Source organism: Brachyhypopomus gauderio, chromosome 1 (assembly GCF_052324685.1).
Source record: "Brachyhypopomus gauderio isolate BG-103 chromosome 1, BGAUD_0.2, whole genome shotgun sequence".
Lineage (NCBI taxonomy): Eukaryota > Metazoa > Chordata > Actinopteri > Gymnotiformes > Hypopomidae > Brachyhypopomus > Brachyhypopomus gauderio.
Genome location: NC_135211.1, coordinates 23,050,851 through 23,067,560, shown reverse-complemented (window position 1 = coordinate 23,067,560; position 16,710 = coordinate 23,050,851). Strand labels below are relative to the sequence as shown.

General features: G+C 45.5%; 1 protein-coding gene across 5 annotated transcripts in view; it reads right to left on the bottom strand.

Moving 5' to 3' along the window:
• Positions 1–2,620: 2,620 nt before the first annotated feature.
• Positions 2,621–16,710, bottom strand: part of foxp4 (forkhead box P4) — an 82,759-nt gene continuing 68,669 nt past the window's right edge. For all 5 annotated transcript variants that reach the window (XM_077003508.1, XM_077003516.1, XM_077003525.1 and 2 more), the window contains 4 exons: positions 12,984–13,105; positions 11,852–11,918; positions 8,962–9,134; positions 2,621–8,700 (listed from right to left, as the gene is read on the bottom strand). In XM_077003508.1, coding sequence (XP_076859623.1) covers positions 8,553–8,700; positions 8,962–9,134; positions 11,852–11,918; positions 12,984–13,105 — 510 coding nt within the window. In that variant the 3' untranslated portion in view covers positions 2,621–8,552. The remainder of the gene's footprint in view (positions 8,701–8,961; positions 9,135–11,851; positions 11,919–12,983; positions 13,106–16,710) is intronic.

Sequence of the window (16,710 nt, the reverse complement as noted above, 5' to 3'; positions counted from 1 at the left end):
ATAGGTAGTTAGACTTTAGGAAGATGGTCAGTGACGATGAACGCAAAGATAGAGACAAACAGAACGAGACAGCGGTCAGATGCAGAAGTGAGTGATTATTGTCAAAGAAAGGTGGGGCGTAGGAGTGGGTAAATACGAAGCTGAGGGTGTCGGTGTGTCATACCCCAGCTGTCTGCTGGGGCTTTTTACATATTGTTTTAAACTTTTGATGCCAATTGTTTTTGGTGGGGTTGAACAGTTTGGAATGACTTGGAAGGGAAGGAGGGAGGGAGGTGCATGAAAATGTGGTTCCAATCACTCACAAAGGTGCTTTTGTTCTCGCCCTATAGTCCTGTCTGAACCAGTGGCCCGGCCCAGCCCGGCCCGGCTCTGTCAGAATCTGTTTAATTAATGTCATTAGAGAAAGGATGAGTGCGAGTCGCACAGGAGCCAGAACACGATGAGGACGTTTGCGCGCTGGGTTTTAACAGTCACAGTCACTCTGTAAACAGGTCAGAGGCAGTGGCGGATACTCTAGCAGGAGCAGTGTTCACCCCAGTCCAGTGATAAATGAAAGGGTTCTCTGTCTTTATAGTGGTGTTGGTCCTCGAAAACATTCAGATGGGAGCGCCTCATTTCTCACAATATTGTAAAAAATGGATCTTTTGTGTTTGCTGCAGAGATGAGCTTGGTCGCCTGAGATTCTGTGTCTCTGGTCACATGTTTGCTCGGACACTTGTGACTTGGTCTGCTCCTACAGTTTTTGCAAGTTACCTTAAAATAGTCCTGGAAACTGACGGCCGGGTCTGTTTGCTCTCTGATAAACCACGTTAATGAAATAAAAGTTGAACTTTTCCAAAAACTTTTGCAGTTTTTTTCTGCCTGTCAGTCTTTGTGGCAGACAATGCCTTGTCAGGGAAGACTTCTGTGCTTTTTTGTCGTTTTTTTTTGTCAATGGCATATTGCAGTCATGCCGACATGTGGGAGATGGGAGAAGAGAACCCGATCATGAGTCAGAGCAGGTTGGAATAACACTCTCCACCCTGTGTGCGTTGGCGTGTGTGTCTCATTGCGAGATTTTCTCAAGTGTGTGAGACGACACTCTGACTGTTCTCCCTTTCCTGACCTCATCTTGCTGGGTTTTCGACTGGTTTATTTACCCCTCCTTGTGGACAGAGCTTGTAGCGCAGCAGCTAAACAGGCATAGGGCACTGTGTGTTATGGGCAGTGCTCTCCAACTCAGAAACATGAGACTTGGTGGTGGTTGACAGACAGAAAGTCCCCAACACAGCTAAGCTAATCTGAAACCATTACCCCCACGCTCATAGTATTGTGTAGTATAGTCCAGATATACCAAAGCATTATACCAAATGTTTTTGCACCTGCAGTTTCACTCTTTAGAATGGAATTTGAAGCCAAACACATCAATCAAACATAACTTTGCATTCTTTTCTCAGTCTCAGATCCTGCATTTATAACTCAGACCTAAAGAATGGGAGGAAGGTGGTCACTTATGCAAAGAGTGGGTGCAGTTTATGCCATGCACTTTCTTCAACTATTTTAATGTCAATTAAATCAGTAAGACTGGTGATAAACTGCTGAAAAACATTTAACACAAAATACATTAAAGCATGTGCTGCTCATACACGTTACCTAGGGTCTTTCAAATGGACCTTTTATTAGTTATGAGTGACAGTCAATAGATGTATGACTGTGGGAGGTTTTGAAAGCGGAGGCAGATTCAGTCACTTCCTGGAAAAGGAGATTACCGAACATCTGATTAACAAGGTTCAGCACAGACCTGAATGTTCAGTAGGAAAATCAGTACCATATTTTACAGTACAGTATTTAACTCAGAACCACAGAAGGGTTGACATCACCTACAGCTGAACAAATGCCCCTTCTAGTATTTATCTCTTCAGGAGAATCGAACTGGCTACAGACTACTTGGTATTTGTAAAATGAAGCTTGTTATGCATGTAAAATGCATTAAATCATCTTAATACTGCAAGACAAAAAACAAAAACAAAACAAAGCAAACATCATTGGGGTCTGTTGCAGGCAGACTGCAGACAGAACTCTGGGTGGGTGTTATTTTAAACCTCTGTCCCATGCTGTCTCCAGATGTTCACATCTGAATGCACCCCCCCCCCCCCCCCCCCCCAATTCTCCTTCTAGCTTTTTTTCTGGATGGACAGCTGGCCGCAGACTGCCTGAAATCATCTCCGAGCATTTGCTCATCATGAAACAACATGCTCCACGCAACCAAGTGTCACGACAAATCTTTTTTAAAGACTAGACTCCGCCCCCTTCTCTCGCTCCTAATTGAGAGCACATTTTCTGTCGCCTCACACAGTGCAGTTCATTCTGAAGAGAGAGACGATAGCGTGGGACAGGGACTGAGAGACAGACAGGGAGAGAGAGGTGGAGAGAGAGGAGTGGGAAAGACAGAACAAGTGTGAGTGTTCAAGAGAGAGAAGGAGGAGAAGCAAGAGACCCAGCTGACAACAGATTGCTGTCGCCACGGTGACCAGCATGGGTACCTCTCACGCTTGCTGGTCTCCAATACCTAGTGGCATGATTGAGAAAAAGTGCACATCTGCATAAGCCCAGTGTAAATGAGCACACAATCAGGGGAGTGTTGGACAGTGTAATAAGTATTTTATTGCATTTTATAATGCCATTGTCAATAATTAGTACAGATTACATGCAACTAGAGCTACTGTACAGTTTTTTTTATTGTCTGCATGGGCAGACACAAGAAGATTCAGGTTACAAATACACAGATATATGTGTTTTTTTATTATACAGCATGAAAAATGGCAGTGACTGGCATAAACATGGTCACCCCGGGGTAAAAACAATAAAGGTGGATGGCTAGTTGCCTGTTTTTTTAATACCATCTCAGAACCACCACCTATTCATTCCCCAAAGTCTCATTTGAAAGTTAAAACAACAAAAATGATTAAAAAAAGAAACATAATGAACTAAGAACATATAAGTCACTGCTGAAAAAATGTACACACATTCGTAAGATGCAATGAAAGCAGAGCTGAAGTGGTAGTTCCATCTGATTGGCTAAAGAAGTTAATACCGTCGGGCTAAGCTCCCCTGCAGGGATCCCTTTCCTGGACAAAGTCACCTCAAAGCTGTCAATCACAGGGCACTGAAACTCTGAGCCAATCACAAAGCTAAACGAAATCACGTAGGCAGTGCTTGCTATGGTATCACTATGTTAGAAATGAAAGCGGTAAAGAAGGAACTAGTCTATTGGTGCAGCGCTGCTATGTTGATTTCCCTTCATCACATCTCGGTTTGTTTACAGTTGTAGCAAACTTGATCGATATGAGATAGGAACTCTTTCCAGCCACTTTTGCGAGCATTGAAAAAGCAGCATGTTTAACATCCTTTTAGGAGTCTTCTTGGGTGTGTGTTCAACGTAAAGTGTATATATAAAACAGCAGCAGTAGCCCGTGATCCTTGGCTATCGCCGTTTATTGCGGGTGCGACAGAAAGCACGGCCCCGTCGTTTTAGAGACAAGTGGGATAAATTTTCAAGGGCTCACGGTGCCACAAAAGAGCAGGGAAGCCAATAAAACAACGAAGACATCGCATCAGCTCATTTTTAATTACCGCACCGTTAATGCCAGTTAAGCTAACGAGTGCCTCCCAAAACAGCGTGCTGGGCTGAGAGCCAGCGCACATACCGCCACTCTGAGCAACAAAGGCCGAGTTTCGGCAACATAAAACACTGTTTTCCAGGTGACCGACAGCTTTGATAGGTTATGGTAACTGCAGGAATAATTCGGTTTAAAGGGAATCTGTACACACATATTGGCACCTTTAAAGGACCAACAGAAAACACCTCAAAGTTGCTCCTTTTTAAAAGCAAGAGAGGGCTACATATTTTTCTTCAGGTTTTTTTCCTCTTTCTTCTGGTCTGAGGTTTTGGTCCTGTCTTTTGAGAAAAGTCCTTCTGAGGTAACATATTACACAATGAGTTCATCTTTTTGTTTAGTTTTTCCTCACTTTTTTCCTTAAAAATGCATAAATGCAGTACAGAGACAAAAGTATCAAAATAGACCTAACTAAGATAAATATACAAACAGGTGTTACCTAAACCACTTATCTAACTTTTAATCTTTTTTCCTTTTTTTGAGATAATACACTTTTAAAATCATCGTCCCAGACGTTTTATGAAGACAAAATGAAAAAAAAGGAAGAGACAGAAAAAAACCTATTTAACCATGATACCTGCAGCACATACTATGATAAATACAAACACTTCAGCATAAGCAGTACAGTATAGGAATTCTGAGCTCAAAGCTTTACAATAGCTAGACAGGTGTAGAAAATCAGAGTAAAGAAACTATTTTGAGAAAAAAATAAAATAAAATCAAAATGTAGGAGTGGAGGGGGGAGGGGGGATGCCCTTGAGAGCTAAGCCAAGCGGTAATATACAGTAATACGTCATTACAACAAGATTGTAAGAATAACGAAAGTGTTATGGTGATCGCTAATACCATTGACATATGTCAGTCTACATCTTATAAAACAACTTTGTTTACAGGTGTACCTTAAAGCACAATTGACATTTATCTAGTGACTGCAGCAGTTCAATTACTGAGAGAATCAGTAAAAATCCTTTTAATAAGCTTTGCTATCATCGTCTTTATATCGCCGTCCTTTTTTTTCAGCATGTACAAGCTCTGCGTTTCTCTTTGGATATTTTGGTTTCGCTTTGCTAGCACTAGTCGCGTAGCGCTTCTTTGCAGCCAAGCCTGTCGCTTGTCTCTCGTAGGAATGATCTGTGTGTGTGTGTGATCTACAGTATAACGAAAAGCCGCTGTACTGTCACTGCTACCAGGAGCACCACGGTGGTTACGTGCGGCTGTTTCTTCTCTCCCACCCGAAGCCATCACAAAGCCGCACACTGCTGTAATTGGAAAGCGGACGGCCCTTCCGCAGAGGCCGCGCTAATGCATTCTGCCTATCATCATTTCTGACAACCAACTGACTGCCCCATTGAGCGCGCTCTAATGACTGGCCATCTCATTGGCTTAAAACGGGGGCCAAGCCCCTCATTATGCATGCGGAATTAGAACACACAATTAAGCCTGTACACTATGCTAATAGAACACTTAAAGATGGCGAATATGTAATTTGGAGTAGACCTTTAAAATATGTTGACCACTTAATGCTGTGCACTTAACAAGACTCAGCATTTTTTGGAGGGGGAGAGGTAGTCATATCTCATTTTCTTTCAGTGTGATGTGTGAAGTTCGTTTGTTTCCATTCATGCTAATGAATTTGGAATCAAAGATAGCCAGACAAGCTTTGTTCTCAAGAATGCATCAAAAAGCATATTTTGGTTCTCAACTGTTTTTGAGGATGAATGAGAGAACTAGTTTGAATATGACAATGGGTGTCTTTCATTGGCCATTTATTTTGTGAACTATTTTCAAAAGGAGGTAGCAACATTTTTGGTTTTTATCTTTTCTTAAAAGATGTTTAGAGCATAAGAAACATACATTTTTGTTCCTTAACCAGGTATGTCAAAACCCAGTTAAAGTAAATGAGGAAAAAAACTGTTTAAAAAGTTCCTCCCAGATTAAACATGGTTTGAAGTGCAATTATTGTTGAAACTGTCCCTCAAATGTGTTTTCTCATTTTTAAAAGATTTAATTCATGTCAGTCACCCCTCATTTGTTTAGCAAATGGTGTGCTTTGTAGATGAATATTAATTTTTTAAATAATGTTCAATAGACTCTCCCAGCACCAATAATTTAGTCACATAAAATGTTAATTGAGTCTTAAACAATGGGAAATTGTACTGGATGAAGTTTTTTTTTCGTTGTTTTCTTTCTTTTCCATTCTTTTTGGTATTTGTTAAACTGAAGTGGATTCTGAAGTGGTGAAAAACGCTTAATTTAAGGATATCATATCTGATAAGTATAGGAACACTGAGTGTTTTCTGCTGGCTTCTAGTGTCAAAAGGAAGTGTATCCCGGTCATTCAAGTGCCGTACGCATGTAAAAGCATTATTTGCAATCTTAGACCTGGAGGCGCTTTCTACGTTGTGTTTTAACACTGCCATTGCCTGAGCAAGAGTGAGTAGAGCTTTCTTTCCTACATTAAGTGCTTTACTTTTTTTTATCTAAGGATCTGCAAGAGGCTTGTTAATACTGTTTTTTATTTTCATATCTTTTTCTCTTTTTTTTGGCCTTGTACCATACATAGGATTAACTCATTTAACATATACTTAAACAGGTTTTTCTAAAACCACCAAATTCTCTTTTGCATTTCATACTTTGGTTTTTTGGAATGCTCTGTACTGTAAATTATGAACAAATTATTTAATATTCCAACCTAAAAAAAATAATAATAACCACAAATAATTTAAATGATGACTGTTCTTTTGGCCAGTTCTTTAGGAGAAGATAAACGAAGAAATTAGAAAATGAAGGGTTTTTGGTTTACTACATATCTCTTTGGTAACCTGTAACAAAAGTAAAATGGGGAGGGAGAAAATTTAAATTAAATCCAAGTAGAATTTGGCATGGCACTGCTGAGAATGTTTATGCTTTTGAGTTCACTGAAAGAAAAGCTAAGTTCGAAATTCTCACATGCTAACCAGACACTTTCAACTCACACAGTGAACTGCAGACAGCTTTTCATATATCTTGATTCTATAGATCTCTGAAACGGACATGGAGAGTCACCGTGTTGGCTAGCCACAGCAAGGATCCTCCTCAACAACAGAGTTGAGAGGAAACACTGTGGTATGAGGTAATCTGTGACCACAACATCTTTTTGCTTTAAAGCAATGCTTTGTATCGCAGCTGATGTTCATCAACTAATAAAAAGAAATTTCTAAAATCAACCAATAAATGATGTAAATAATAATAATAATAATAACAATAATAATAATAAAAACTGAATGAGTGCCTGCAGGGTTAATCCAGGATCGTACAGGGAACCTGCACCTTGTAACCCACTCTGATCGAGCCCAATTCTCTGGTATTAAATGCTCTCTGTCTTCTGTGCTATCGTGTAACTAATTGGTCTCCTTGGTATTCATAGATTGATTTCAGCTGTGGTCCTATTTTCAGGTACAAGAACTAGGACGTTTTGAGTAGTTTATGGGAAAAATAATGACTGATACCCTCTCTCAAATCCAGCCCATTTGGAATGGTGACAGAATGCTGTCAGTAAAAACATACATGTAACAAGATCGAAAAAATAAAATCAACAAGAAACATTTAGAAGTACATCACAATGTAAAATGATTCTTAAGAAACAGCTGACTATGAATGTGTTAAAAGAGAATTCAAAGCTACCTCACACAATCGACAGTACAGTCAGTGATGTCTCTGAGGCTCCTATCTGTCTTCTCTGGCTTCAGCAGGCCTCATGGGAGTTGGGCTGTCAGTGCTGACACACACACTTACACACACCCAACACACACACACACACAAACACACAGAGCCAGCACCAGTTGGTCCTGGTCCCTTTTCCTGAAAATACACAGTTTTGTTGATTTTTTGGTGGGGAGGGCACATGAGAGGAGGGATTTATAAAAAAGTCCCAGTTGCGTGTTTAGTTGTTGCTTGTGTTGTTTTCCCAGGTAGCTGATACCATCCAAGAAGGAGCCAGATAGTGTGTGGTCATGAGAAGGTTAACACTGCTCCCAGAACAGTAAGATTAAGGAGCGCATGAGGAAGGGGGGGGGGGGGGGGGGGGGGGGGGGGGGGCAGGGAGCTTACAGAGGGAGCCGGCGGGTCAGGTGGTCGGGGGTCTCTTTCTGAAAGCCACACCTCAGTCCTTGTCTTTGTTGGTTTGGCGCTCAGGAAACGGTCAAATGAGTCACGTTTCACCCCCGACAGAACCCAGAGATCCAGAACACAACGGGGGTGAGGGTCATTCTCACGACGTTCCCGTTGTCTTCTCTGTTCAGTCAAACGCATGAACGTCATTGTGAGGTAAACCACCAGCTGTAGTTTTTTTTGCCCTCCAAAGCAGAGCAGTGTTCTCAGAGAAAATGACACACACAAAAAAAAACCCCCCAAAAAACAACAAACCACAGCTGATAAGAACAGAGGCGTGAGGCAAAGAGAGATGCTGTGGAGGATTTGTGGTGAGTCGGCCTCTACACACACATCCACACCCAACTTTCCCTCATCAGTTTCAAATGGATTGTTCTACGGGCCTGACACAAGGTCTGCACCAGTCCAGAAGTCATGGACAGCTGGCTCTGGGGCGTTAGTGGGTCGGGACTTGTCTCTGGGAGTTGAGAAAATGTTTCTTAGTGAAGAGATCAACTGAAGAATAGCAGAGCAGTGAAGGAACAAAACAAAAAAAAGCCCACTAAAATGAGGAAAATTAAATACATGTTCTGTGTTTTTGCATTATGAACCGGCAAGGTCTAACCCTGTTTTGGTTTCTTGACGTTGTAGTCAGTTCTGTGTCATCTCTTGTTATTTTCCTTGCTTGTCTGTGGTCACTACCAACTTTGCACCTTGCGCAGGAAGGAGAGGCGGGGACTGCTGGCCCCGCCCACCTCCTCGTTACATTTACTCCAGCTCCTCGGTGGGAAGCTCCTCCTCCATGTCGCGCTCATCACCGGGCATGCTCAGGTTCTGAGTGACGGACGTCAACAGGGACACAGGTCTGCTGTCCTCCTCGATCTCGGTGGGTTCCTCCTTCACATGCACCTGGTGCCTGAGGCACACACAGAAATGACTTTAGATTTATAGGTTATTATTTGTAGGTCATTAGCATCATAAATACGAAACAGTAAGAAATAATTCACAATAAATCATTACTGTGTCACTATGTTAACTACTATATTACCGTGTCACTCTACGTTTATTTGTAAATAGCAATAATAATTCTTAGAGACACGAGTGAGGATGACGAGGCGGTATGTGTGGCAGTGGAGGAGGGGGTGCGGGGGTTTGCCTGTGAGCCGGCGTCTCGTACCCGTACTGCTGGGGGGACAGACCCGGGCTGCAGCTGCCGTTGCTGTTGACCTGCTCGACGGTGCTGCTCACGTCGTCATGGCCCACGTGGAGCATGTTCAGACTGCCTCCCGTGCTGTTGTTCACCAGGGTGGGGCTGTTCAGGAGGCTCAGACTGCTCTCCGCCAGCGCTGCCTACACACACGTTGGTGAAGTTCATTATGAACCCCAAAGAATAGGTGCTTGTTGAGTATGTGTCTATGTGTGGACATGGGAGGTTATTAGAGGGAGGGGGGGGGGGTCCATAATAGATGATGGTTACGAAGGGGAATGAAGGCCTGGAATGCCTGCACACACGCCTGTGTTGGGGGTACAGTGGCGGGTATAGCAGGAGGTTTAGGGCTATGGAGGGAGGTGGAGGCACAGAGAGGGGTCGGAGATATGGGGGGGGGGGGGGTGTAGCAGGGGTGTGGGCTACAGTGAGGGGTGGGGAGTACTTAAGATGACAGGGCAGAAGGAGAGAGGCTGCCACACCTGCACCTCCAACTCCACAACTCCACAAGCTCCCTCGTGTTATAGGCAGTGTCAGTGGCGAGCGCTCAGAGTGCTGGAGCTGATTGGGGAGGCGGGTTCCTCCCTGCGTCTGGCAGGAGAGGAGCAGAGGGGCTGGCAGCAGCTGCAGGTTGGTGTGTGACCACTAGGGGTCTCCTCACCTCCACACAGCAGCACTGCCGCCACTCTTCCCCTCAGAGTGCTGTTTCTCTCCCACAGTTAAAGAACACAGAGACTCGCTGCTCTAACCGCCTCACGTAACATATTGGTGCTTTCGAAATATGTACCAAGAAAGAACAAATTATTTTTTGCTTTCAATTCATTATCGTTTTAAAATTTCATGTTTCTTTTTCCCCCACCTTTACAACTACCTAATTCTGAGGATGATAAAAACACATATCTGGTTTATTAGGAGAGGGCCTAAAGCAGCCGGCCTTGGCCATGTGAAACTGTATTCAAAATGTATTTAATTCATATAATAACGCACGAGTCTGAATCGAACTTGTCGAATGCGGTGCTGGTTCGTGAAAGGCCGATTTATGTAGCGAAATTAATGGTGAAGAGATACAAGGAGCGATCCCGTATCGACGTGTTAATGCACGAAAGTAAAGGGACCACCGCTCTCCTTCAGACGCAGTCACTTCAAAACCACCGCAGAGAAACTTTCTGTGCAGTTCGTGCCAACCAAAACGGAGGGGGCTTGCCAAAATGTACTGGCCAGGTGGGAGGGAGGGAGATGGAAATAGAAGGGGGGATGAGGGGTAGAGAGGAGGAGGAGAGGCAGAGATAGAGAGGGAAGGAGGAAGAGGAGGGGGAGATGGAGGGATGGAAAGAGAGAAAGTAAAAGAGACAATAGGCACTCGTTCTGTTTTTACAGGAACAGGTTGGAGGGGATGGGTGTAAACTGGGTCAAACTGGGGTTAATTGAATCTAATGGGTGCCAAAAGGGATGGATGCTGTCACTCTCAAAACACAACAGACGAACATCCCCTTTAGACGCCTTTCAGAAAGTGGCAAATGCAGACGTGCGCAAATGTATGACGAATATAAACATGCATTTAATAGCCAGTGACATTGATTTTTATAATTACAAAAATGTATCTTTTGTCAGATGTGTGGAGAGATGTAGAAAACAGGCATATATGCGTGTGTTAGAGAGTCCTTTACATTAGGCCTCTCAAGTGTATGTGTGAAGAAATTTGTAAACGGCAAACTCTCCTCTGCTAAAACAGATGCTGAAAGTCTTTATGAATACAATCACTTCTTTATACTTCTGATTAAATACTTATTACATAGCACACACACACCACACACACACACACACACACACACACACACACACACACACACACACACACACACACACACACACACACACACACACAGGGGATTCTGAGAATTCTCAGAATTCTGAGAAACCGGAAAAAAAAATTGAGAAGAAAAAACAGGCAAAAGGAGAGAAGACCTGCGGGTCTTTCTTGTTGCTGGGGTGATGCTGGTTGCTGGGTGGATCTTTTGTTAAAGAGCTGTTTGTTTGTGGCCTTTTCAGAATGAGCAGTCCCATTACCATAGCAATGGCCTGCAGGGTCAGTGAGGGACAAACCAGCAAACCACGCGCGCGTGTGTGTGTGTGTGTGTGTGTGTGTGTGTGTGTGTGTGCCTATCTCAGTGTGTGTGAGCTGGCTCGTGATTAGTTGGGCTATTTGTTTGTCAGGCACTGACATCACTTGTCCTGTGAGGGGATGGATGAGCAAAGACCTGAAAGAGAGTGAGAGAGCGACACCCTCCCCCCACAACCCCCTGGGCCTGACCACTCAGGCCAACATCTTAGATTCATCTCTACTCCATCACTGAATGCAATAAAAACATACAGACAGATATGGACACAAACACACACACACACACACACACACACACACACACACACACACACACACACACACACACACACACACACACACACACACACACACACACACTTGAGAGGAACACCCCTTCACATCTCGCTCCCCTGTGTGCATCCTGTGCTTTGATATGCTGCACATACAGAGAGGGTTTTTTTCTGAACAGGCAACGAAATAAGTGGCGTGACACGGCAGCTTCCAAATGGATTTTCTAGGACAGACACTAATTTTATGCGGTGACCTTAATTGACAAATACTTGATGCTATAAATCACGGCGGGCCGGCTGTGGGAGAGTGGGTGGGTGTGTGGGGGAGGGGAGGAGAGGAGGATTGGGAGAACTCACTAATTAGTGGAGGAAATTGATACCAGCGTCCTTGTGCGCTTGATCTAGCCTGTGCCTGAGTGTGTGAGAGAGAGTATACAGTAGGGACGGACACACACACACACACACTTACCTGGTAGCTGGCGTTTAGGGAGCCAAAACCCAGCCCAGAAATCATGTTCTTCACTAGAGTGGGACTTCTGAGAGAGAGAGAGAGAGAGAGAGAGAGAGAGAGAGAGAGACAGAGAGAGAGAGAGACAGAGAGAGAGAGAGAGAGAGAGAGAGGATGATGAGTGTGGAATCCTGGAAGGCACAGAGGAAAGCCACAGCTGACACAAGGCAGGATTCAGAAATGTGCAGGCCAGCCACGTTTAGGAAGCGGTTCAAGAGTTTGTGTGCACACACACGATTCCACAAACCCAGACGTTGCACAGTTATTCATTCTGACAAAGAGTATTGTTGCGTCTAAGCCCTCACATATGTGCACGCACACACACACAGAGTCTGAAATCTGGTGTGCGGCGGGGGCAATTTGCCGTCGTCATCTCCCGGGCAGGCTTGGAGAAATCGTGGGACATCTGTTCGCATGAGCGCGAGCAGTCGCTCTCGCCGCACATCTGGTCGGCATGGATGCTAAGCGGCAGAGACGCGGAGGGCAAGCGCTCACCACACGCCCAACAAACAGGCCTTTGTGCTTTCTATTGCAGACGCCGCAACAGGGCAGTGATGGGAAGCCCATTAGGGTAATCACACACGCCAATAGCCATTATCACCTGGCTGGCAGACAGGGCCCACAGGCCTGCACCGCCACTACAGCCTTCAGACTGGACTACCACCAGACCAAACAAATCTCCATGACGCTAAGCCAGAACTGCCTCCGCTGTATGCAGCTGGCTTATAACATGCTTAATAATTTCTGAAAGACAATGTGGCATACGTGGCTCGTGGGAGGGCTGCTTACGGTGAAGGAAGCAGCACTGTGTTTGGATCACGTAGAAAGAAGGAGCACTGTGATTGGATCACGTAGAAAGAAGGAGCACTGTGATTGGATTTCAAAAGGCCCAGACTTGGAGTACAGGCCTTGTGTTCTGCTTCCTATAGCTTGCCACGTGACGCTGATTGGACAGCCAGTCAAACGTACTTCAACAGCCCAGATTGAGGATGAGTGTAACTGAGGAGCTTCTATAGGAGGAGGGGTTAGGTGAGAGGCTCCGCCCTCGGCTACGAGGACCAGCTGGGCTCAGAAAGGCGGGGCGGCGACCTACCCGGTCATCTTTGGTGGTCTCCTCTTTTGGTATTCCACTTCATCCACGGTCCAAACGGCGCCCTTGACATTCTCCACCCGCACGAAGCACTTGTGGAGGCTTAGGTTGTGGCGCACAGCATTCTGGGTAACGGTAAAGAGAGAGGCAGAGTAATGTCATTTAAGGAGGGCTCCAACTGTTCTGAAGGACGGGTAGCAAAAGATAATATATTTATATATAAATGTATTGTAATATATAAATCTAAGTATTTATTTCAAATACTAATTTAAGGAGTAGATATGATGAAGTGATGGAACTGAGGGAAGGAGGGCAAGAGAAAGAGAGAGAGAGAGAGGGAGAGAGAGAGAGAAAGAGAGAGAGAGAGGGAGAGAGAGAGAGTGAGAAATTAAAGGGTATAGTCAGAGTTCTTCACATGTTACTGTTCGAAATGCAATTACAGTATGGCCTCAAATAAACAGCTTTTAATAACATCACAAATCTTATACCTGCTTTCTAATTAAAAGCCTGGAAATGATGATAAGCACAAAAGATGTGGGCTGAATTTATCTCCCCATCTCATATTGCTCCCTGCATACACACACCCACGTGATTACACACACTTATGTCTTCCACGCCCACTCACCCACACACACACACACACACACACACACACACACACACACCAATTAGGTGCACATTCCACCAAGGGCTAGAGACACTGGGGTGCTACATCATCACAATTGCAAGAGGAAGGAAAGAAAGCGTACGCGGCGAACGCTAAAAACACGTGCGAGACGTGCGAGCGTCCTCCTCCACTCTCCCCACCAGCAACACACACTCAAGTTTTTTTTGTATTATTATTATTTTATTTTAAATTTCACTAATCAGCCACTATCTAGAATAACAGCCCCAAGGGAATGGCCTTTTCTTTTCATCTGCTATTTGTAGTGTGTTCATGCCCAATTTCATTACCAATTTTAATTCGTGTATAATTAAATCCTGTGTATTTTTTCTGACACGCTCTCAGTTTTTTTTCTAATTCATGAGGGAGGGACTGCTGAAGCCAGAATCACTCCTAACCGTAATTACAAGTGCCATAATCAGAGGAGGCCTTCCTCCTTTGAATAAATTTCCCCGCGCAGGAGCGATCATGCTTAGTTTTGCAAATTAGTATGACCCCAATTTCAGTCTGCCACCTCGCCAATTTTATTTGCATTCCCATCCGTGATGAAAGACTAATTCTCCCAGTTAAAACATTAGCAGCAATTTAAAGAGGGTCAGCCTCAGCAGACAAACAAAATGCCTGGCTGGCTGTGTGTGTGTCTGCATGTGTGTGTTTGTGTGTGTGACGGGAAAATGACGAGGTGACTGCTCCGGAGAGCGGCGGAGATATTAGCGAGGATGGAACCGGTGACGTGTGTGTCAATCGGGTCTCGTCTGTTCGAGTGGCAGCGTCTGCATAAAAGGGGGGCCGGAACGCTGGGCGCCATCTTAGCCCTGGCCACGCCCCCCTGCCCCGCCCCCTGCTCCGCCCGCCGGCAACCGCACTAACGAGCAGAGACGCTGCGACACCCGTTCCGAACGGCGGCGGGACCCAAAGCGGACCGCGCAGCTACACGTTCACCATCAATTAAACCCTCCAGCGCACGAGTCGCTGTAATGAGCTCAAAGGCTGAAACAGCTTAGCGAAGATGAGGGGTGGGGGTGGGGGTGGTGGTGGTGTGTCTGTGCTTACATCACACCACCCCAGTGAGACGTAGAACCTGAAGACACAGAGAGGTGTTCGGCAGACACAGCTGAACCAGCAGGATGACGTGGTGCCTAACTGCTCCCAGTCAGGTAGTGATGGAGTCAGCCATGTCATCGCCAAACCACGTGATGACACAAAACAAGCCCTCCATCCATCACACGAAGAACACCACACAACAGGCTCCCTCTCTGAAGACGTAAGGGAAATGTCATTCGCTAGATAGATCTGAGGAGGAGCAAAAACTAAATCAAGCCACCTGCCCAATTACACCCCCCTCCAAATAAACAAACACACACACACACACACACACACACACACTCCACCATCAACCACTGACATCAAACGGCCCTCTGCAAGCAAACACACCACAGGAGAGTGTTTTAAAGAAAGCAGTATTAAGATAAATGGGGCAGGATCATGGATCCAGGTGGTGTCCATCTAATGCCTGGGAGACGGCGCTACTGATCAATGACGTCCCTCAGCTCTCCGCATCTGACTCTTTATGAAATATGGATGGCCATTAAGAGTAGCTGCGAACACAGATCCCCATTTCTATATTTAATACCGAGGCCAAACGACTGGCTGGAGAGAGAGAGGAGCGGCCGTGCGGATATATTAAACACCAAGCAGAGAGAGAGAGAGAGAGAGAGAGAGAGAAAGAGAGAGAACACGAATGTGTGCATTAATTGTTAAATTTCATAAAAGTGGAATGAGTTGTTAAAGATATTCTTGCCACTTGTCTCATCTTTCTACCCTCATGCCACCTCTCCTTCTCTCCCTCTCTCTCTCACATTATCCCTCCATCTCTAACCTCTGTAAAGTGCTCCTCTGGGCTGATGGGCAGGGAGGTCTTTAGCTCTTTTGTGTCCCTTCTCTCTGTCCTCACTCTTTTTATCTTGTCCTCTTCCTCTCACTCTTCCTCCCTAACTGCTTGCTCACGGGCTGCTCGTGGACTGCACTTTCTCCTCACCGTTGGACATCACAAAGGCTGGACAGAGACTCTCGTTTACAGAGGAGACATTAACGTGTGTGTGTGTGTGTGGGCTGATTATTTAGCTTGAGGAGCTCTCTAATGACCTTAAATAACCTTTACTGACCACAAAGCAATAAACAAAACCACAAAACTGTGGCTCTTAGTGGTCAGAGCGTGTAGGACAGGATGAGGAGGATATATAACAGGAATGCTGGAGGAAGACAGGGAGAGAGAGAGGAGGATAGAGGGAAAGAGAGAAGGAGAGCAAAAGAGGAAAATGGAGAGGTAGAGATAGAGAGGGGTGGAGAGAAAGAGACGGTCAACGTTTAAATGTTTTCCAGCACTGTCTCCCCTCTGCTGCATGTGCTCTGTGCAAGTAGACATCAAAGCCAGAGGGTAAACCCATGGTGAGGGAGGCGTGGCCTGCCACCAAGGGGGCGGAGCTCCCCGGGAGAACGCTCCAGGCGGGCGAGATGATCTGGCAGATCCAGCGTGTGGTTGGTGTGGATTGTGCCGGTTGGAGATGGGGAGGGTGGTGAGTGTGGGGTAATCAACCAGCTCAAATGAAAGCTGATGATCAGAGAGGCCTTTGCAGGGGCAGCAGTGTGTGTGTGTGTGTGTGTGTGTGTGTGTGTGTGTGTGTGTGTGTGTGTGTGTGTGTGTGTGTGCGCATACAGGCAGAGCTAGCGGGAGTGGCTTGACCCCGTATGAGAGGAGGGCTGCGTTCCGTCTCATGCTCACCCATCCTAGTGACATATGTTGCATCCAGTCCCAAGATCCCTCATCCCCACTAAAACACAGTGGGGGTGGAGGGGGGTAGGCTGGGTGCAAAACCCCACACCACTCCCACAGTGCAGCAGGACCCAACGCAGAGCAGACACACAGAGACAGCATGTAAGACAGGGACAGATGGGGACAAACAAGGACATGGCACTGGGTCTAGAGGGACAGGGGGCGGTCCAAACGGCCACGTCTCTTGGCTCAGGGGTGGAGTTCACTACTGGTTACATGAGGAGGTTGAAACA